This window comes from Myodes glareolus, chromosome 1 (genome assembly GCF_982192425.1).
Source record: "Myodes glareolus chromosome 1, mMyoGla1.1, whole genome shotgun sequence".
In the NCBI taxonomy this organism is placed as follows: domain Eukaryota; kingdom Metazoa; phylum Chordata; class Mammalia; order Rodentia; family Cricetidae; genus Myodes; species Myodes glareolus.
The window spans coordinates 13,843,695-13,867,660 of NC_142026.1; the positions used below are offsets into that span (position 1 = coordinate 13,843,695).

A 23,966-nucleotide genomic window follows, 5' to 3' on the forward strand; every position below is an offset into this window, starting at 1 on the left:
TTTATGATTAAGATTAAGCTTATAAAGTTAATGTTCCATTTTTCACTAACAGCTGTATAGTTCAGTCTTCTAAAGAATAAATAATTTTTAATGTCTCTCTCCTTATCCTGTCTAGAAAAACAACAACAGCAACAAAAATAATATTATACTAAGTATTTTATTCTATAAGCCAAATGTAGCACATTTTGCTTACTTTTTTCCCCCAGGTTATCACATTTGATAACTCTGCTTGTTCTTGTTACCATGGAGACAGCTACCTGCCTGCCAACAGTCTTAGGAGTGAGTCTTAAACTAATCACCACTGAGAAAACGTCTGCGACTTCTCCTCTTAACTTTGTTCTCCCCTGCACCTTCTTCTAGTGCTCCTGCTTGGCCCCAGCCCTCCTACAATGAAGACTCCATCTATGTTTCCATGGGAATAGGAGAAGGGGTCAAAGTGAAGAACCTGCATTGAGCAAAGATTCACCATGGAAAGTTTCCCATAGTTGCAAGTCTTGTCTTTATTGAAAACAAAATTACACCATGATTTGTTTTAAGAAGCAAAACTCAACAATTTTACTCCGGAAATTATTCCCATATTCCTCACTCAGTTGAAGAAAATTATTGTGTCATTTTTGATGACTGCACCTCAGAAATACTCATCAATCCCCATGTGATTCTGACGTGCAAACTCTTTTTATCCATCCCCGGGTGTTATTTGCATTTAAGATTTAATTGCTTATGGATGCTTGAGCATAAGCAACTGGCACACACATATCATTAAACTATTTAATCTTATGTGGTTTGTAAAAAAAAAAGCCACAAACTCTCTCCAACTGCAATGCACATGAATAATAAACAATGCCAATATATTATTTAAGGTGACTATCACACAACTAGGCTACATCAAGACCACAAAATAAAGTATATGTTATGTGTTTAAACATACTTTTCTCCCCTGGTGACCAGTCACTCCAGTTTAAAGTTTTCGTGCATCTAGAATATTCTCCATTCATAGATTAATTAAATGACAATTTGGCAGGCCTCAAAACTAACAATGAAGGTGCTTATCACAGTAATTAGGAGACTTTTAAACTCGAGACCTAATTTTTACTGCCAAGAGCTGGCAAAACTTTGAGTGTGGTTATTTCGGTTTTCACAGAAACAGGCTGAGCTGGGTTCTCCCTGAAGTATTCACAATCGAACATGAAAGTTCGGTGCAGAAGTCCAGGCTTTTACGCCGTGAGGACAGCTGTCCTTGTAACAAGGAAGAGCTCTGAGGGACAGGTCATCTATAAATCATTGTGAGCTGCGCCAACTCTGTGGTGACAAAGAAGACCGAAGTTGTGCGCAGAAGGAAGACAGCCCACAGAGAATGACTGGCTGCTCTTTCCTGATGCTATTGGTTCCTCCTCAAAGTGGCAGATGTCAGGTGCCAGCTTTGTAATCAAAGAGGCACTGGTCCCAAGCCTCCCTAACCTGCCAGAGCAATTCGTCAATATCTGATAACCGGAAAAGCCTTGGAACACAGTGGTCAAAGCTGGCCTAGTTTACAGCCATCGCTAAAAAAAAAGGTTCCAGAAGAATTTGCAGGAGGAACATGTTGCCTTCTGTTTAGAGGCAAACACTGATACAGGAAGAGAAGCCACAAATATTCAGATATTGGCTTGACGGCAGTGTTACCCAGTTCAACAGTAGGCCAAACGCTAAGTTATTAGGAATAATGACAACTTTTATTTCAATTTTTAAAATTGATTTTCTTAACAAAAAATTATAATAATTTTTTAAAAGTTTTGTTAGATTAAAAATGATGGTGTGGTTATTATTAGGTATGCTCCAAACTCCTGCTAGCAAGGAATGGTGTGTGTTATGAAAGCATATAAAAGGTATTTAATATGAAGCCCTAGGGTACTAAAGACTCTTGTGTTCTTCTTGATAATAACTATAGATATCTACAGTTGCCTGTCTGAACTTACAGAAAATTCCAAAATTCTGTCTCTAGCTGAATATAAAGTCCCATCAATAGAGTCTTAGATCAACTAGTTGCAACTAGCTCATAAAACATTTAAAAATAAGATTTTTTTCTGTTATAAAAAAAAAATCAACATTTTAGAGTTGTAATATTTTAATTGTTAAAAGCACAGAGCATAGAACAAAACTCGTGAAGGGCATTTTTAAAAGCATTTTAAGGCTTAATTTCAAAAATAGGCTTATTGGTTTTAATATTTATACACTTCCAAAGGTAAAGAAATTTCTCAGTTGTATATTACAACAGGGTCAAATATTAATAACTTCATTGAGACACGGTCAAATAGGTTTTCTTGCCCCAATTAAAACAAGTTATAAAAAGCAAGAAGTAAAATTTTTTAACCTTTGTGCTTTAATCTGAATGAAAAAGAAGTAGGCTATGGGCACTTTTTATGTTTTAAGTGAGTATAAAATTATGGAATCAAAAAGCAATTTCAAGTTCTGGTAACCAAAGAGATTGACCATCATCATTCTGAAGACGTCCTAACAGCCTGCACCACTGAAGGAAAGCAGCTATGATTTAGCAAAGGGTTGGATGGAGGTCAAGACACTCATGATAATGATTAACTTGGTTCCTAGTCTTCCCCATGTCCCTCCCTCTTCCTGGGCACACGTAGCCTTCTTCCCTCTGAAAAGGAGATAGCTGTGAACCAAGGGCAGTGGAGAGGCCAAGCTGGCGTCCTTGGGGACACGCCACTCACGCACACCTCCTGCAAACTCACTCCACAGCTCTACTGTAGTCCTCTGAGTTTAGGAGCGCATTGCTTTTAAGACGTGACATTAATTTGCATGCCAACAAAAAGGAAAAATTACTGCTGAATAACTCCTGACACTGTGTCAAATGCATCCTAATTTCAGAGGCTTTAAAAAAAGAGAGCTAATATTTTCGATAAAGATAATGCAGGTAATCAATCGCCTTCTCTGTTATGAGCCATCTCCGTCCTACAAAACTGTGCTAAGTGAAGACTAGAAAAAAAGAGATACTGAGTTTAGGGACTAAGCTCAAGCAAACACAACTAGCAGAACCCAAAGTCTCAAAGCCTCAAGCTCTGAATCCAAACTCAGTATATTTCTTCACTATGTAACTCTGACCCTATGGACGGGTGGTTAAACCCTGAAGGTGGGTGCCTACTACGTGAAGACATTGAGCTAGCACACAGAAATGGCTCGCTGTTAAAAATATGTCCTTCATCTCTTCTCCTAAAAAAGGACCACATTGTGCTCTGATATTTTGGGTGACATACACAGCTGCATTCAAACAGCATCATGTTCTAACACAAAACAAAGTGATGAGTGTGAACTATACATACGTGTGCACATAAACCCACAAGTGTACATATAGACACACGTGCACAATTGTGCTTGTTGCTTCTATCACGAGTAACATATCTGAGGCAGGTGTCTGTTTTGAAGAAGAAAATAGCTCAGGGTCTACTATAGTTGTCTACTTCAAAGTCATCCTTTAATCTTTAAAGACCTACGTTTGAGGATTGGGAACCAGAGACGTACAAGGTAGAAAGGACCAAGCAACCCAATTAAGGTTGGGAGTGTGAATTCAAACTTTCAGACTGTTACTTGGAAACCATGACGTACAGTCTGGAAGACAGCCAGGCTTAAATCAGTTCGTGAAACATGGAGCAAATTGCAACCGAAAGATAATTGCAGGAGACAAAGTGTACTGGAAAGGGAATTTGTTTGAGAAAAGCAAAATAAACTTCAGGCCAGTATCCACGGCTGTATCAGTACCTAAAGGAGCTTGCTTGCTTAGCATGTCAGCAATCCTTCTGCCTTGATAGCATCAGTATCTAAATTGATAATCCTTGTCAGAGTCTACATCCTATAGGTAATTACTCTGGAAAATATTACTGTGAGAATCATAATTAGATTCATATTTTATTCAATATGATTCTGATTTTGTCTTCTCAGAAATACCCATCAAATGTCCTTTGTGTCACTTTTTGTGAAAACAAAACAAAGACTGCCTTTGTGATCTGTAAAATGTTTCTCTTTCTCTCTAATTTGCAATGTGTGGGCTATGCTGACTGATTCTGAATAGGCATGAAAGTCACGGTAATTAGCTGTTCTATGACTAGGACCTGTTCACACCAAGAGAGGATTCTCAACATACCTCATGGAGCCGAAGGTCCTTCTCGTAAACAAGCTTTTTAACAAAGGCAGCTATGAATACAACCCAGGCGACCATGAGTACGATCGGAAGGGAGTAGGAGACACTGGTGAGGAAACTGTGGAGCAAAACAGAGGATCCAGGCATCAAAATAAATGCCACCCTGCAGGCTGCAAGGTGCAAGAAGCCCACACTTGAGCGTGTGGAAATTACATGTTTACGGAAGTTCATAAATATTGTTAAACTAAATTTCCCCAAATTAAATAACACAAAATCTAGAAAATTTAATTTAAAATACAAAGAACTTGGATTTTTCGAAGATGTTTCATAGATGGTATAGAAATGCCCTTTTTAGCAATAAATTGAAGCCGAGGGACCTTGGAAAGCCTATCAGTCTTATATGTATCCCTGAGTTGCCAGTTACAATGCCTAAAAGATCTTATTTGGTGTGGCCTCACATTGGCCGCATAGCAGAAACACTCTTCAACCTTATAAAACAGAGTCATGGTCCCATTCTGAAACCTACTCTTTATTATAAATGGAAAGACCAGGAATGTACTTGTGAACAACTTCCCAGATGCTGATGGTGGTGGTACCCAGGAGACCATGGTTCTGACAATCACTGCCTTTCAGTAGGAGAGGCAAAAAGCAGTCCTTCTGGGTGAGCTTCCGCATTAATCTGTTTTGCATCTCGGGCTGGCCAAAGTCTTTCTTTAGAGACAGGTCCCAAGACCATTCTTAGACACTCAAGAAAAATGCAAATTATTAATGGACCATGAGGTCACTAGCACGTGCTATCACGTTAGTGTGCAGAAATGTACTGCTACTGAGAAGTATGCTTTTCAGGGGGAAAGGAAATATATAATTTGTTTCCTGGGACAGATGTTTATAATAGAGCATTTGTTAAATGAGTTTCATCTTGGACCAGGTCCATTCTTGTTACAGTTTCTGGCTGTAGAATTAGGTAAGGGCTCCTGTTTGTTAATAACAGTGCTCTTGTAATGTTTCTTCCAAATGTGTTTTTAGATCTGGTCGAGTACTGAGAAAATGTGGGTACCGTCATCAGATGGCCCAGGGCAGGATCAACCATAGACGTTAGTCACGTGACTCAGGCTCTCGGGTATCATTTTTATCTGAAAACTATGGGCAATGATACTGCTTCCATTTAAACAACAAGGGACAGAGGAGGAGCAAATGAAATGACATATGGGAAAGAATTTCATGTGTAACAGAGAGTTTAGATTTACATACAAGGCCTTTTGATCTTATTCTCACAAAGGATGCAAAAAAAAAAATCCCTTAAAGAAACATCCAGGGATGCTCTGTTATAGGCTCTAAACATACAGCAAAGGCTCAGTAAAGGTCTTCCTTCTGTTTGATATTTCAAGGCATAAGGGAGTCCCCAAAGTGGGTTTGACCACCAGCAAGGCATGCAGGTCCCCTCACTTACTTATCTTTCATGAAGCAGGGATAGGGAACCGCTTGAACCTGGACGGCAATTTCCTGGGAGTTCCTTCCTGTTTGCAATTCAATGATCGCTCTTTCAATACTATCCTGCAAATAAATGAAAGCCCGGCCATAGATCTGGTTGTGCGATGGAGAATTGTGTGGCCCCGGGGCCCAGATCTTGGTTCGGATGCTCCTCGTGGTCTGTGCCGTCTTCAGACTCATGCGGATGGTGTATTTTACGATAGGAGGAAGAGAGACATGTTCAGAGCCGTAGCCTCTAGATGAGCTTCTGTTAGAGGGAAGCTTAAAAATGACACCTAAAAATAAACCAGCAACAACAGCACAAAGTTACTCTGTGGGCAGCATCGCTCGCTGGTCGGAGGGCACACTTCGGGAGCCTGTTACTGAGTTAGTAACAGGACGGAGGATTCAGGCTCTTGTTTTAGGAGGATGGTTCCTAAGAGGTGTCAGTCTCAAGGGTTCAAAGCTGGAGTTAAGAATATAGTCCCAAAGGAAGTGACAGATTAAATATATCACTGTAAACCATTTACTTAAATGCCAAAAAAAAAAAACCTCTAAAATAGATAACCTTGACTGACAATGAGGCTAGGCTAAACTTCACCCTTAAATGCAATGCTTTCCATTCTTAACTTTTCTGCAGTGAGATAAGATATTTGTTGAAGGTTTCTTGTACTTTGACAATGTAGTGGATTGACTAAATGAAGGGTTCTTGTTTATACTGACATCAGAAAGGACACCAGTCCTCAGGCTACGCTCTTTTGAGTTCTGGATGAAAGAGGTTAGAAAAGAATGTCGCCCGTTATAGTACAGACAGACTCTCTAATCCGGCGGGACAACACTTACTGCCGAAGAGCTCGTTGCTTTTGTAGAGTTTTTCAGCCACCGTCTCCATTTCCTCCACAGTGTCTGCTGCCTGGATGCGGTCATACAGCACACAGGAGGAAATGTTCACTGTCAAGGAAGACAGCGTGTTAAGCTGGTCAATGATGTCAATGTTGTTCTCCAGTTTCAGCCTGAGAACATCTAAAGAAGCAAGGAGAGAGAGAGAGAGAGAGAGAGAGAGAGAGAGAGAGAGAGAGAGAGAGAGATATTATTATCTTTATTCCAGAAGTAGTAACAAAACATTGAGGGCATTTATTTATTTACCTATTGCAAACGGTACCCATTAAACTAAATTGTAACAGTCAGGTAGCGCTGCAGAATTTTCTTTGAAAATAGCTAGCATTCTATGCTGAAGAAAATGTTGCCAGTTCTGCAGAAATTCCTTGAGGAGAATGTTAAGCTAGTTACAAAGACAGTCAACCAGGCTCAAAGAGATGCAAGATAATGCAAAAGAATATTCTACTACAATTTAAATAACAAAGGACTAGGGATGAACACATCCTTAAGAAGTATACAGATGGTGGCTGGGGAGCGGCTCCAGCAGGCTAAGGAAGTACTTAGCAGGCAAGAAGAGGAACAATGAGTTTGAATGCTCAGCACCCATGTAACAGTCAGGCATGGTAGTGCCTGCACTGGCAGGAGTTGGGCTAGAGGCAGAAACAGATAACACCCTGAGGTCTGCTGGCCAGGAGTCTAGCTGAACTGACAAGCTCCATGTTCAGTGAGAGACCCTGTCTCAGAAAAAAGGATGGAAAGCATGGAGAGAGAGTTATTTTTTATCTCCATATGTATGTACACACACGAACATGTTATACGCATATACTACACACACAGAAAAAGTAAATATATCATGTAGGAAATAAGCTATGAGCTAACTATCACTGTTTTAAATAAACTAAACAAAAAAATGATTCCTTATGACAAAAAAATGTTTAAGAATTTTAAATGAAAAAAGTCTATGGAGAGTATAAGCTGGACAACAGAAGGGCCAGAGAGATGACTCAGCAGTTAAAAGCGCTTGCAAACCAGAGTTCAGTTTCCAGGACCCACATTCTGTAGCCCACGGCCACCTGCAACTCCAGCTCTAGGAGGTGTGACTATCTTTAGACAACACGGGTACCTGCACTAGTACCCTCACAGAGGCATGCATATACCCACATAGTTAAATAAAACAAAATAAAAGCCGCAATATTGAAACATCTCAGAAAGATGGTGGTCTATATTAGATACTTGCCACTTTCATATATTGTCAACAGACAATTTGGGGGCACAGTTCAGTGGTACAGCACTTGCCTTGCATGCACAAAGTCTGGGATTGGATTCCTGATACCACCACCGTAAACAAACAATGAAGTCTTATGTGACTCATCTCTATTTGTGTCTAAATTAACCCAGACAAAAAAATAAATCAAGATTTAATTTTAAGTAATTACTCCAGAAGAAAGAGGGTTTAATTATTCTTCAGTTGGAGGATTCCTTGTGAGGAAAGCAGCAGAGACCAAGGGTAAATATGAAATCACGAGTTAACAAATCATTTGACCAATTAAGATTTTATTAATTTGCTCATCATGAAGTCTGAGCTGCAACTGTCACAAATCCTTTCTAAACAGGTTCCTTACCTTACCCAAAATAAGTTCTCGTTCCTCACAGAGGGCAACGCCTAAATACATTTCTCAATACATTTCAAAGTAAAAGCCTTTACTTGATGGAGATGCTGTTGAACACTGTGGCCTCCAGAGGATACTGGGAGTCAACATAACAAAAGAGAAGTCTCTAGATCTGTTGGTTACATGGACTCAAGGAAGTGCTTTGGAGAGGCAGTAACAGCTCCCAGGTCTAACTGTATCTTACCTATATAATTATATACAAGTCTCATTGACAAACATATATGTGTGTGTGTGTGTGTGTGTGTGTGTGTGTGTGTGTGTATGTGTGTGTACATGCGTATGCATATTTGCAATCAGCTTTGAGCATCAAACTCAGGCCTTCAAATGTATTATGCTTACTGCTGTACTTACTTTAATCTGATTTTAAATTCTAAGCTTCCTTTCCTATTTTAAAAGTTAGGGATGATTAATTTTATTTAAGAACTTTATAGTTTATCCCTGATATTTTTACCAAATGGTGACTTACCATTTACTTTTGGAAAACAAATCCCCTAATACCTCTCTGTAACCAAACTAGCTTGGCTATCATCAAATGCATGCAATTATACATCATATGGCTACCTGCAAATATAGACATCATTCTTCCCTACCGGCTTGCTACCTAAGTCACTTGTGTCCCAGAGGTGCTGGGGAGGAAGAGGGCATTTGCTCTGCTGCTGCCAAATTCTAATGCTCTCAATCCCATCTTCATCCTTGTGGTTGCATAGCAACAGAGAATCAGACACAGCCTGAATTAGATGTCTTGCATCTTTAGGTTGAAGGTGGGGACTTGGCAGAGGGAATATATAAGTTCAGACAGCTGCCTTTGATTCTCTGCAGCTTCTTCCTTTTAAATGACCCTGAGAGGAAGATCCAACCTTGAATACTTCTTTAGGCTTATTTTCTTTGGAGTCTCCCCATTTGCCTTTCTTAACTCTATAGCCTTTTCCAGTTACATCCTGGCGATGCTGAGGCCGGCGGAGATCAAATGTTAAATGCTGCCAGAAACAGTCTCACCTTCCCACACTTGTGAGGACTGACTTCTCATTGAGTTATCAAGGAAAGGGAAAAAAGTCAAACGTGCTACCTTACTTCTGCCTTCCCAGGATGAAAGTAAAATGTGCATTCACACCATGTATCTTGCTGCAAAATCATTGAAATGAACGAAGATAAGAGTTGCTCACAATACCACTACTCCTAATTAACAGCAAACACGGTAGACACGTCTAGGGTCCAACTTTTCTTCCAGCAACCAATAAACAACTAAATGCAGAAGAAGAGGGAAGTTCTCTCACGGGCACAGGGCACTAGGCCTCTTCCCCCAGTCAGATGTGCAGTGAATGAAATTCTGCCGTGCGACGGGACTCACCAAGGTCGTCTATCTGCTTCAGGAGTTCAACAGCATCGAGCCCCACGGAGAACTTTACAAAAACTTGCACAAAGGGGTTCCTTAGAGTATTCTAAAATTAATAATAAGAGCCAGTTTCAATATGAGAAGAAACCATGTTTCATCATTGCCGCTCTACACACAACCTTGGAACAGGGAAGCGGCCACCACCGGGCGTTGTTAAGGTACCTGCTTGTGGGCTCATGCACAATGATTCGAAAGAATGAGCATCTGTCTTCCACATAAATTGCTCAGATTTCTAAAAGTTCCCAGAGGGAACCAAAATTATTTTTAACATCAGAGAATTATATTCCGTTTGACAGAATTTCTCTCGGCGCTAATAAATTACTTCCTTTTAAGCATACGCTATAAATAATGTGGTTCAAGGGTGTATTTCATTCTCCTGAGATAAATAAAAGCAACTGCTGACATTTGCGAAGTCTGCATGACATTTGAACTCACAACTGGTTGGTATTCTAGCTACTCATCCCCAGCTGTGAGGTGCCTCCTTCCTTGTCTTTCTAAAGTTGAGGACAAACGACTCAGCAGAGAAGTCAGCGTCCACTATTACAGTCCTGCTCTGGATTGAACAAGAACGACTATACGGTCATGGAAAAGATCAGTAAAACCAGCCTCCACTCCACTGAAACGCTCATAGCTTAAAATAATACTTTATTTAAAATATTAAAGCTTCTATTGTTCTTTTCCAATCTAAGAGACATAGCTTCTACCCCGACATCATCAGTAGCTCTTTTACAGTGAGCTAGGAACTACTATGCAGACTTTTAACACACCTCAAAGAGAATATCATTCTTACCACTTTCCCTGTATCTCCAGGTGTGTGTGTGTGTGTGTGTGTGTGTGTGTGTGTGTGTGTGTGTACTCCCCAGCGATTGAACCCAGAGCCCAGAGCCTCAGCACTGTGGAGCAAGCACTATACCACACTGCGCGGTCATCTGTTAATGCTTCAAAAGCCAAACTCCCTGTGAATTTACAAAACTTAGTTTTTCCTCAAGAATTGAGAGTAGCAATTTATCCTTTTCTGGAGTAAAGATGCTTCAGTTATCTGACAGTCTCTGTGAAGATGGCCACTGTGGTTCAGATAAATTCAGCACTTTGGAACTATTATGTACAACATACGTCCTTTGGTAATTCAGCACTTTAGCGAACAAAAAAATTTCCCTAATAAAATAATTTGTGTGGACTACTTTTTTCCCTCTCCATAGATAACAAGTTTTTAGGCGAAAAGAGCGATCTTCCATTTAGGAGAGTACATAGGGTAATAAAATTCTATTCAAGAAACTTTGTTATATGAGACTCACTAGAAAAGATCTACTACAAATGAGTATTCTTTAGCTTGGAATAGTTAAATTAAACAGTGCATTGTGGGGAACATGTTTGATGGAAAATACCCTTCATTTTATACTTTTTAAACATATTGATGGTTTTTATATTTATTTTCTAATTCACACTATACATGTGTGAATATCTATACATGTGTAACTATGTATGCACTCACTGTTAGTCAAAAAAAAAAAAACTGAAGAAAGCGGCTTCTAGGTACAATTTTCCTGAATACTTAAATGAAACAAATCAGTCATCCTGGCTTTAATTTATTTACATGGTGATAAAAACAGGTAATATATATATATATATATATATATATATATATATATATACATACATACACACACATATATATAGTATGTGTGTTAACATGTATTGTATATACTACATATATATATAATGCATGTATACAATGCATTATATATACAATATATAACATGTGGATAATTCATAGTATATATAAGTGTTATATATTATATACATTGCAGCCCAAGAATATTTTAGAAATATATATAACCAAATGTGTGTACACACACACACACACACACACAAATATTATGTCCCAGACACTGTCACACTGTCTCTGGAGGGAAAGTATATATATTCTTGGGCTTCGTCAGTTTTATGGGGGTCATCTCTTTTCAATGCAAACCACTTTCTCCTGAGTACCACCATTACTATCATTCCTGACATTCTTTTCTTCAGCTGATAACAGGTTAGCTCTGCTGCTTGCTCTTTAGTTGTCAAAAGTTCTGCTTGTGATTGGACCACTTCCCTAAACTGCTATAAGTATTTTCAGAAAAGCCTGCATCTTTTTTACAGGCATCACAAATCATACTTTTCAAACTGATGTGCGCAGAGTTGCACCGTCAAACCTGTAACTACACTGGCATCATCATCACGAGTGGCTGAGTGAAGACTAAATTTAGAAGGGGCCAATTTATTAGAACATTTTTTTCTAGGTGTGCTTTTTGATTCATTATGTCAGCACCTGGGCACAATTTATGCCCCACGCATCGACTAAAGAACCCCTGATGTTGAATGCCTTCTAGAACATTAATACTCCAGATATTCTAAAACCAATTAGTGCCACAGAATGATGTAAAGGAGAGATAGCTCGAGCATATCCAGGCCATACTTAAAGTCATTAAGTAAGTGATTGTAGCGCTAGTTATGGTTACATCGGTGTGTAAGAGTTCTCACCTCTCAGGTAGTTGAGAGACAGGAAGATCTAGAAGGAAGGGAGGGGCTACAAACGTGAGTGAGAAATCTGCTATTCTGTTTCTGACGCAATCTCTGGAGGAAGACTATCCTAATCTATTGACAATGGATGCTAAGTTACAATCTTCACATGATAAAGGTGATTAAAATATCAGAGAACTGTATTTCCCGGGGAGGTGTACGGCAGAGAGATCTAGTACCTGGAGCATTGGAATGGTCTGGTTTAGCAGGTGGAAGGAATTCATGAAGATTGGTGACTTATCCATCCACTCCTGAGATTTTTCTCTTAATTCCGCCAACTGCCTCAGAGTTACATTGGACTTAAAAATAAAGAAACAAAAAAGATCTGGTCAATTAGTATCTTTCATGTATTTCAATACAATACACAACTTTTGGTATATAAAAATAGCATTAAAAGGTAAAGTTTGTTCCAAAAAAAGAAAGAAAAGCCATTGTCAGAACTTTCCTATGTGTTCGAGTTTCGAGAGATATATCTTACAAAGATCAAGATTATTTATAAAATTTCTGGAAATTTTAGGGCTTGCTTGATGTCCAACATGAATTTATAATAAAAACAAAAGCCTCCCCAGAGTCCTTACAAATTTTCTTTTCTACCAATGTTAAACTTCAGATCACTACTAAAGTGAGTTCACAGACATAGGAAGGATTTTCTTATTCAATTAAATTTTCTAAGTTAGAAGGCAAAGTAAGAGACGCTCTTGTTTCTTGTTCCTGGGAACAGCCTTTTAGGAAGCCAATCTGACAAGAACTATCCAAATGAAGCTCAGCTAAGCATGTTAGTACATGTCTACAATCTTAGCATGTGGGAGGCTGAGGCAGGAGGATTCTGAACTCTCGAAGACAGCATGAGCTACATAGTAAGACCCTATTTCAATAAGACAAATAAAAACAGAGCAACAAAATATCCTTAAACCCTCCAATTCTAGACACTAACCTGACTGAAATAAAATACCAATTTTACAAAAGGTATGCACATGTGTTTTTTTGGCCAAGTGTTTATCTTAGCACAAACCCAAAACCATACACCAGAAATAAAATGAATCTTTTCAGAAGCATTTGATTATGAGATATGAGAATATGAGAATAAAATAAATGCATTTCATGCCATTAAAACATTTCATTAACATCTGTAAAAAGGAAAGAATTTAGCTAGCTCTATTGAGTTGAAGGACTTTTTACCACATGAAAGAGTGGAGACTAGAATTTTAAAAGCATTAAAAGGGTGAGGGGGATCCATGCTTGACCAGTGAGAGTGACATCATTTACACAAAATCTGGGGTGTATACGACCATAAGATGAGTAAAGTATTAAGTCACAAACATTCAAAGCAACAACACCCAGTAGTAACTTTCTCTTCATTTTACGTAGTCTCAAACGTAATGTCAGACTTCCACCACCTGTAATTTAATGACCAGGCAACGCTAAGGCAGATTTCCTTCTCACTTTCACTCTTTAGCTTTTAGAAGAATAGATGCATAATTCAAATATTTGAAGCTTTTTTTTTGAGGGGGGGGGAACCTCAACCTCCAAAGCCTCCTGTCTCAGCCTCTAAGACACGGGGGTTCTACATGCCTGTCTTCAAGCCAAGCTTACTGAGATTTTCTTTTCTTTTCAGTGCTGTGCCTTGAACCCAGGGCCCTTTGCATCTCAGCCAAGAACACCATGTCCACCCTTAAAGCCAACTTAAAAGTGAGGAGAAGTAATTACGGTAAAATGCTAAGTATGGGTCCTGATGATATTGTTTATCTCAACGTGTATCTTTGATATATTTTAAAATATTAAAACATACAACCAATTATGAAGTCAATAATCTATACTTTAAGAACTAATTTTTATTTGAATGAGTTAAACAATGACACATTTTTAGTATGATTTTTATATATACTTTGAACATTTGACATTAATTGAAAACTTTTTGGTTTTCTTAGATACACTAAAAAGTCTGGGGTGTAGCTGTACCTAATTTCATTCCCAAGGATCAAGATGGTTGATTTCACCAGAAGCTCCCACTTGGCATAACTTATACCCTACCCCATTCACAACTACCTAGGGCCAAAGTAAAGAATTATCAAAAGTTTTCAAACACCAAGGGCAATGATGATGGTAGAGAAGACATAAGTCAGAATTCCCTAAAATAAATTTAGAAGTTGGCTATTCTAGAACAGAAACAGAACACCACATAGAAACATTGAGTTTGAAAGCCAAACCTTTTCCATAATGGCCTTTGTAGCTGGGTTATATGGTGCATATAAAATCTTTCCCAACAACATTGGTTTCAAGAATGCCCAAATTACAGGTCCAGCAGGCATGTTGATGATGTCTTTGTAAAGGGAGAAGCAAAATGGTGCTGGAAATTAAAAGCAAAATGAAATACTATATCAGCCAATTAATAGGCACAATTGTTATGCATCAATCTTTAAGATTTAGAAGGAAACAAAAAATCACGTCTAGGTACATTCCATATCTATTTATTAATAGAGAATTAGTTCAGACTATATAGCCTAAAATTTATGTCTTCGAACTTCATACAGCAATAACAGATATGAGGCATCTGGTGTTGAAAGCAGAGTAAAAATTGTGTTTTTTTTAAGGTGGGAAAAGTACAAGCTAATAAGCAAGCCCAGAATAAATGGTGGCATTTTGCCAAGGAGAAATACAAAGATTTCAAATTATATTTCAGATTTGCTTCTAACAGATCCATTTTGCCGGCACTTAATTTTCCAAAAATACACAAAACCCTACTCCTGGGATGGTCCCAGATACGTGAGAGTTATTCACAGCTTTTTGGTGAATGAATAAAAAGATGAATGAATGAGTCAACCCAATTGCTATACTAAACATCCATATATCAGCTGGAAGAGCTCCTAAGATCACATTTTGCACCTCAAAGTTTATAGATCAAGTAAATGGTTTTGATATGCGATAAACAGTTACGCTCGGCTGCACACACACAACTCTACCATATGCCATATAAATGTCTAATGCTAGAAAGTTCGTGAAAAATATTGACCTGAGAGCATTTAAAACAAGCTTTTGCATGTTCTACCGGCAAGAGTTCCTAGTTATGACCCCCAGATGCTAACTGCAGAGCGGTGTAGGTTAACAACAATGTGATCAGTGATGGGCAGCATGGACGATGAAGTCCTACACCAGAGCACCACCTGCTGATGTGCCGGCTGGCTTGTCTAGTTTCTCTATGATCCCACGATGACCAAGCCACCTAACGACACATTTCTCAGAGCACATGTCTAATGTTAAAGTGATCGATGACTGTACACTCTGTCATGTTGAGAGCCCGACAGCTCTGAGACCGCCAAGTTCAGTGACCTTGGGCAGGTTATTCAGTATCTTTACACCTCTATTGCCGTCATTAAGATGCAACCGTGTAGACATTACCTCACGGGGCCGCTATGGTGATGGCAGGAGTTAAAAGGCAGGGCACGGAGCAAGTACTGCATAAGTGTTTTCTATTTTTATTCTGAGATAAAATTAATACTCCATTTGCCATCAGACGTGGCGACAGAACAGGCAATGCTCTTGTCATTAAGAATAATTATCATACTTGTAAGGTACACTCACTCGCATTTAAGGGAATTCCGTATTTTGCAGCAATCTCTTCTTTAGTTAATTTATAAGTTAGAAAATCTTTGGTGTGGTTGCCTTTTGGCTTCTGGGAAGCAGGCAGCATGGCGGTTAAATACTCTGTGGTAATCCCTTGGGAACAGAGAGCTTGGGAGATGGTACTGAAAGATCCTGCTGGCGTGTTCATTCGGGTGCTTCTGTCCATGGCCTGGGAGACAATGTCCAAGAGTTATTAATGTTACCTGAGCCACTTGTGCGCTGGAAGACAACACCGAAAGAAAAAGCAGGAAGGCTATATGTTTCCATAATTCCTTTAAGCATGAATGGCAAACCTAGATACAGAAGGATAAGCCTCACTGCTTTCCACGCCAAACACGGCCAAAGCGGGAGTTTTCCTCTGGTAAGTTTCTGTCTCTGCTAGGTTGGTAGCTGAATTTATTGTACCCAATCTTAAATAAAAGTCAGCATAACAGGAAGAATTTCTCAGGAAGAACATTACCGAGTGACTCTCCTACCTGTGTTAATGGAACACTCCTGGACAGATGCATTTGTTTCAGGGATCTCATTCTGTCTAGCAGGGGATGCGCGCCAGAAGCCAACTGATTGAGGATCTTTTTCAGCTTTATGAAAAGCTCCATCATCCTTTCCACTGGCTTCTGATCTTTCCTTGGGAAAAACACCTGATGGGAAAAGAATGAAAGTAAATGATTGATATGGAAGGTACTAGAACCTCATGGATGGTTGGCAAGATTATAAAACAGAAATGGCCTCTTTGAAAAACATTTCTGAGAGTCTACTGAACAGGTAAATGGAGATTTTCTATACCAGCCATTCCGCTTCTAGATATTTACCAAAGCAAAGGGGAGTCAGAGAAAAGCTGGTACATGGACGTTTATAGGCTTTTCTTAACAGAATTTATCCTTAAATGCAATATAATATGGGCATATTTAAAAAGGAAATGCTAATACGTGCTATGCCATGAACAAAACTCGAAAATATTATGCTATGTGAGAGAAACCAGATACACAGACCAGTTACTGTGTAATTGAGTCAATTGATGCAAAAGGCAAAGGAATAATTGGAGATCAGGTTGGACAGCCAGCTCTTCAGCTCTTCCTGTGAACTGTGCCTTGGGGTGATACCACACTACCACATGGGTGTAAAGTCAGCTAAGGAAATGGTGATTCCAGGCGGGGCATATGTGCAGATAGTGAGGCCCTGGTATTGGACTGGGGTTTTCCTAGGGAAAAAATGCAAACCACTGGAAGGTTATAAGTCGAGTAGTGGCATAATGGGATGTGTTCTCAAAGGTCGCTTTGCTGCTTGGTGGGTGCTGGGATGGGACGCTGGAGTTCTTTGGGGGCAAGAGCAAGGACAAGGGTGAGAAGATGAGAGGGTTCTAAATAGGGTTATCTGTAACTAACCCAAAGCATCTTTATCCCCACAGCGTCTGGAGTTTCGAATTTTTAAGAGTGTGGGAAAAGCAAGTTTCTCTTCTTTTAAGAATACGTTCATGATTTTGACCCAGGTGTAGACTTGCTATACAAAGTGTTTAATCATCTAGTTTGTCCTTTTCTGTTGGTTATGCATGGAGTAACCTGTCAGAGCACCTGCTCACGGCCGTGGAGCTCTGTTCACTTTGCTCCACGCCAAAATGACCATAAATAATGGCCCTTTCTTACAAAATTGACAAAGAATGCAAACATTCTCATTTTGGAAACACCCCAAAGAATCCTACATATTTTTTTACATTTTGAAAATTCCTTTCAGTGTGTTTAATTTGCAAGGTTTTTTTTAAACAATATTTTTTCAAAAAAAACTTTTAGCCTTTTTTTATCTTTACTTTTTAATTTAATTTTTATGTGTATAAATATTTGCCTGCATGGACATCTATGCACCAGTGTACAGTGCCTGCAGAAGGCAGAAGGCATCAGAGCCTGCAGGACTGGAACCACAGATGATCATGCACTGCCATGTAGAGGGTGGGAATTGAACCCAGGGCCCCTGAAAGAGCAGCTGTTGTTCCTAACCACTGAGCCATCTCTCCAATCCCTCCTCTTTATTTTCATTGCACTAAATTAATGCTTATTCACTGTGAGAAATGATAAGAGAGTTTATATTTTAAATAATGGTAGTCATATATTAATCTTATCTTTGTTCTTAGATATAAAAACTAGGAATTGATAAATCTGGGACATTAGTTTCTTTGTCTTAGATGGCTCTAAAATAATGTGAGAATTCCAGAAGCTGTACAGATGAGTCCTTTTCCTTGGTATTGGGAAGCATCTGGCAACTTGCCTTGTATGTGAAATTGTAGATGTCCAAGTAGTGTAGAAGCGTGAGTCCGATGAGGTAGGACTGGTGTGATCTCTCGGGAAGAGGCAGCTTGCAGAATTCCTTCATGGCGTCTTCCAGTTTGGGGTTGGTGACATTCGCATCACATGAATGCAGCCAGAACACACGAGAAATTATCTATGAGTCAGAGGAAGAAAACTGTTTTAGCTGTGAATCGTTTGGGTATCTTCTGTTCACCTTAAGGGAGTTTTCTGCTTGCTCTGTTTCAAAATACGACAAGTTGTCCCCAGGAACAAAATTACTCTTTCAAAGCCTCTATCACGATATTTCCCCTTTATCTATTTTCATGGTTGTGTGTGGTATGCTTGTCTCTGTGCATGTATCTTTGTACATATATGGGCACACATATGTGAGAGTGAGTGTTGCACATGGGTGTCCATGTATGTAGGGGTCCAAGAATGTCAGAAACAATCCTCCATTACTCTTCCCTCTTATTCAATAAGGCAAGGTCTGTCAATCAAAATCAGTCCTCATTGATAAATACAGTTACTGGCCACCCAGCTTGCTTTGAGACTCCCCAGTTTCCATCTTCTGATGCTGGAATTACAAGCAGGATACATGCATTTAGGGCCTTCTGCTGGGGATTTGAACTCCAGTTCTCAACTTTGTGCAGAAGGGCTTAACCACTGACACATCTCCCCAATAGCATAAGGCAACAATAACTATTAATAAAACTACAGGGAACCTATGCTCACTGGAAAGCAAAATTTTGAAGTGTGATGGGGAAGACAAGCAAGTGGGGATTCAAGAAGAAAACCAGAATTTTTCTTGAACAACCAGGTATAAAGTAATAGAAGAAAGGATACCAAAAGAAGTAGAAAGTAACAGTAGAAAGGGGAGCCCGTCTGGGCGGGGACGACTACTTTAAGTCTCATGTTTGTTTTACCCTTCCTTAATTTGAGGTACAGTTCATTTTTGGATGATCACTGAAAGTTATAGTCTTACACCACACCCTCTACAGCTTTAAGATGCTACAGAGCAAAGAAGAGATGAAGAGCAAAGAGGGGGAGGAAGTGATAGTCCAGAATCACAAGCTTATGTGAACTGCTCTTCCTAGAGAGTAATGCACATCCACGGAAGTGTGCAAGGGGAAGGCGGCTCAATGGGAAGGTTGAAACCAAGAAGAAAGCCCATGACAATGGCAGTCGCAGAACATCTTCTCCTCTCTTAAAAGCTGGGCACATTCCCAAAGGATGCACACTCATACCACAAGAACACTTGCTCATCTATGTTCACAGCAACATTATGCATAATAGCCAGAACCTGGAAATAACCTAGATGCCCCTCAACCGAAGAATAAAGAAAATATGGATAAAGAGAATGCGGTACATCTACACCATGGAGTATTAATCATGGGGAGGGGGAAATGATGGCATCATGAAATTTGCAGGCAAATGGATGAAACTAGAAAACTTATCCTCAGTGAGGTAACTCATACCCAAAAAGATAAACACAGTATGTACTCACTCAAAGTGGATACTAGGCCTGGAGGGATGGCTCAGCTGTTAAAGGCTAGGCTCACAACCAAAAATAAGTGGATATTAGATGTAAAGCATATGATACCCAGGCTACAGTCCTCAGCCCCAGAGAAGCGAGGTAGCATGGAGGACCCTAAGAGGGATGCATGGGTCCCTGGGAAGAGGAAATAGATAAGACATCCTCGATAAACTGTGATTGATGGGTGGTTGAGGAGAGGGGAGGGGATGATGGGAAGATGAGGGATCAGGATGGTTGTGTTGGAGGCAGGACGGAGTGGGGAGTAATGAAAGAGGTATCTCGATACAGAGGACTACTATGGGGTTAGGGAGAAGCCTGGTGCCAGGGAAACTCCCAGGAACTGACAAAGATGACCTCTCCACAAGAGTGGAGAAGGTGCCTGAACTGGCCTTCCCCTGTAATCATATTGGTGACTACCCTAATTGTTAACATAGAGCCTTCATCCAGTAACTGATGGAAACAGATGTAGAGATCCATAGTCAAACACTGAACTTGGAGTGCAGTTGAGGAGAAGGAAGAGGGATTGTATGAGCAAAGGGGTTCGAGATCAGGATGGAGAAACCTACAGAGACAGCTGACCCGAGCTTGTGGGAATTCACAGACTCTGGACCGACAGCTAGGGAGCCTGCATTAACCCGACCTAGGCCTCTGCAGCTGGGTGACAGTTGTGCAGCTTGATCTTTTGTGGGGCTCCTAGCAGGGGGACCAGGGCCTGTTCCTGATGCATGAGCTGGCTCTTTGGAACCTATTCCCTATGGTGGGATGCTCCGTCCAGCCTTGATGCAAGGGGGAGGAGCTTGATTCTGCCTCAGCTTGATATACCCTGCTTTGTTAACTTGGGTGGGAGGCCTTACCCTTCTGAAAGGAGGCAGAAGAGGGGGATAGAAAGGAGGTGGGAAGAGGAAATGGGAGGGAAAACTGTGGTTGATATGTAAAATACACAAATTAAAAAATAGCCATCAGACTGTGTGCCCTCCTTTCTTCACAAAAGTGGCTTCCAAAACCAAGTACCTGGTGGCAAAGTGATGGCTTTAAACCAAACGAACAAAAGGCGAGGTCAAAGGGACAGGAGAGTGGGTGCTGCCTGCTAGCAGAGACGGAAGAAAGCAAAGCAAGGCAGTTGTAAGTTTCGCACAGGGAACCAATCACAAGGACAGCAGCAGCTTTAAAGTCTGCCAGAGGGAGCTTTCCATGAACTGCCTCTAGCTGTGCTCAGTGATTGAGCTGTGCTTAGAATGACACACGCTGTCACACGAGGCCTTAAGCTGTGCGGCTCTTTTGGAAAATTTCCATGACACTTCCAAACAATGGACTTGGAAACAGGATAAAAGACAAGATATTTTGAGTGAAAAACTATATTATCTGCTAAGAAGAAAATAACATTATTATTTTCGCAAGGAAAAAAAGTTTGCTATAACCACAAACTTTTCCGTGAATCCAATGATGACATCTATCACATATGCTAGCCCTCTTCCGGGGGCTTTAGCCAAATAGAAGTGAATAACCTGTTTTAGCTATTGCCACAAAGAGTAGACGTCTCTGGGCTTTCCTCCTAACCTGGCAATTGAAGCTTCACCTTGATGTCCTTTAGGATAGGAGACAATGTTATTATAACAGTAGATACAATTACTGCTGGTTTGAGAAAACTTTCTGAGAAGAAAAGGAAAAGTGGGGAACAAAAAAGAAAAGCGAGAGAAAGGGTAAACAGAAATTAATGAATGGGAAGCATAGTGACATTTCTTCAGAGTTTCTCTCCTAAGGCTGGGAATGTAGCTTGGTGGCAGTCCAGTCACCAATATGGCACATACACGTGCACTCACATATGCACATACACGTGCACACACACACACACACACACACACACACACAAGCAGGATACCTCTTCAAACTTCACTTAAGATTTAGACTTCTTTTAGCATTTGTATGGAAACTTGATCCGATTCCCATGCAACTTCCTGATGCCTTGTATATAAGCACTTTGCTACGGCAGCCTCTCCCAACTGCCCCTACATCCAAACGAACCCTTACCTCAGCTCTGTTGTCTGGGATGGGAATGGCCAGCAGCTTGTCAATACTCGCGTTGGACATCCCTATTGCTCTCAGTTCTTCCTTCAGCTCTTCAATGTTTCTAAACATTTCTATTAACTGACCTGGAAGGCAAACATACACACTCACAGTTCACACCCCGGTTGTGATGTCACTCTTTTTAGGTGCAGTAACGTAGCTTCTAGGCCAAAGCATACTGGACGTGCATGGCTTGCCGGAAGCAGATGTTGTCTCTTAGTTTTGGCAAGCTTGGCATCGTTGAGATCTATCTTTGTCTGATTTAGACTTGCTCTGATTATGATGCTGTTAACTTGAGTCAACAGATTGCTCTAAGGTTATAAATTTCCCTGCGATGTCAGCAGCCCAAGGTTGATCCAAAGAAAATAGGGTTTCATCACAGATTTTGATCACATAATCCACTAAATAAGTATGTCTCCATGTGATTCACCATCACATCATTTCAAAATGCATGTTAGCCTAGGGTCATATGATATGTCAATTTGGGAATAAATTTGATAAATAGACTACAAGACATTTGCCTTTAATTTTGCCCAGGATGTGATAGTTCATAAATGGTCTATACTTGTAAACTGAATGTGCAATTTCAAGCTCTTTTAGGATGGCAATTAAAATTATTTCACAGTTGAACCTATTACGACATGGTAAACAATATTTTTTTTGAAGATTATAACCTCTGGAAACACCTTTTGTTTTTGTTTTTATTGTTTTATTTGACTTATTTTTATTTTATGTGCATAGGTATTTTGCCTGCATGGATGTCTGTGTACCATGTAGTGGCCAGACAGTTCAGAAGAGTGTCAGATACTCTGGGAATTAAGTTATAAATGTTCATGAAATGCCATGTAGGCGCTGGGAACTGAACCCAGTCCCTCTGCGAGAGCATTGCATGTTTAACCTCTGAGCCATATCTCCAGCTCTGATTGTTTTCAATACTAAGTGACCCTCATACAACACACTTTCTTCATTTTTAGGCTTAATGCCTTTCCAATTTTGTGCCTGACTGTTGTCTAAAATTCAGAATGTCTTTCTCTCTAGTATTTAGGTATTATGCAAAGAAGAAACATATTGCCTGGTGTATCACGCTCAGAATACCAATAGAGAGCTCTCAATTGAGATTCCTGCACACATCTGTGCATCCTTTTCAGGGTTTTTTTTTAATCAGATTATTCTATAGGAGGAAACACGCTTCACCTCCTTCCTACAGTCGACTCTAACACACTTTTCTCTATCTAAAAACCACAGGTAAATGTTGTAACTTGCTAAATCTTGGAAATCTTTTTGCTATAACGCTGTTTCAGATTCCAGTCCCTGCTAGTTCACTGTGTCTGTTTTAGACAAGCAGCCAAATTTGAAAGCTTCAGATTTCCTATTGTCAGGGCAGAGAGAAGAGCAGGTTTGGTTGGAAAGTCTGAAAGAGCCTTTCTTAAACTGAGGCCCGGCGAGCGCACGCATCCTAATAAGCCTTTAGAATCCAGCGGGGAAACACCTGGTTGCTCAGAAGATTCAGCACTGGTGTTGACATGCAGCATGGCCTCTACAGTTGGTATTAGCTGTGTGATATTTTCCAAGTAATTCATTTGCAACACCTGTTCCAAGAGCCTGGGATAAGACAGAAGAATAAATTCAAGTCGGCATGACGGGTTTGGAGACAGGATTTCACCAAGGAAGAAGAGGATGGGAAAACTTACCAGTCCATATTTAGGTTAATTTTGCTGGGATCTCCAGTAAGCAAATCCCTCAGCTTCACGGACACTATGTTGTCGTGGTACAGAAAGCCAGTAGCAATATCAGCGCCCAGCTCCGCTGCTTCAAGGAGCTGCACGTGCAAGGTGTGGTCTTTACACAGCCTGCCGAAGCTGATGTTAGAGAGCTGGCAGGATCTCTCTATGGCACTGAACGTTTCTGGTTCACAGAGGAGTTCTGTCAAGTTTCGAAGCTGAGACAGCTTTCCAGAAAGGGGAAAGGAGAGAAAATAATTAGTCATGTTTATTCTGCCTATTTAGCAATTGGCACTAAGTAACCAAATTTGATTTGCAAAGGCTCTTTCTGCCTATGCATTGGTTAGTCCGGGCTGGGCTCTGCACTATAAGGAAGCGCTGCCTTCTGCTGCTTGTGTGAATTGTTCTTTCCTAAGAATTTTGTGAAAACCTTGGAACCGACTAAACTTGCTTTTCTCAATGGTAGAGATCTGCAGGTTTTCCAAATACAGTTTTAAAAATTAAGAGGAATAATGAGATGACTCAGTAGTTTAGAGATCTTCCTGCAAAATACTCAAGGCTGCAGTTCATAGCCAAGTACCTGTGTAAGGAGCCAGGTGTCCAGCAAACTCCTGCTCCGGGATATCAGACCCTCTATGGGC

At 40.1% G+C, this 23,966-nt stretch overlaps 1 protein-coding gene across 1 annotated transcript in view; it reads right to left on the reverse strand.

Annotated features, from left to right (window-relative positions):
* The window catches only part of Abca12 (ATP binding cassette subfamily A member 12), a 162,279-nt gene that overhangs the window by 48,015 nt on the left and 90,298 nt on the right, over positions 1-23,966 (reverse strand). The window contains exons 12-23 of the mRNA XM_048459324.3: positions 23,296-23,552; positions 23,094-23,206; positions 21,569-21,690; positions 17,987-18,160; positions 16,204-16,368; positions 15,686-15,896; positions 14,314-14,453; positions 12,286-12,405; positions 9,500-9,590; positions 6,446-6,625; positions 5,583-5,898; positions 4,136-4,250 (exon numbers count right to left, since the gene is read on the reverse strand). Of these exons, the coding sequence (XP_048315281.3) occupies positions 4,136-4,250; positions 5,583-5,898; positions 6,446-6,625; positions 9,500-9,590; positions 12,286-12,405; positions 14,314-14,453; positions 15,686-15,896; positions 16,204-16,368; positions 17,987-18,160; positions 21,569-21,690; positions 23,094-23,206; positions 23,296-23,552 (2,004 nt within the window). The remainder of the gene's footprint in view (positions 1-4,135; positions 4,251-5,582; positions 5,899-6,445; positions 6,626-9,499; positions 9,591-12,285; positions 12,406-14,313; positions 14,454-15,685; positions 15,897-16,203; positions 16,369-17,986; positions 18,161-21,568; positions 21,691-23,093; positions 23,207-23,295; positions 23,553-23,966) is intronic.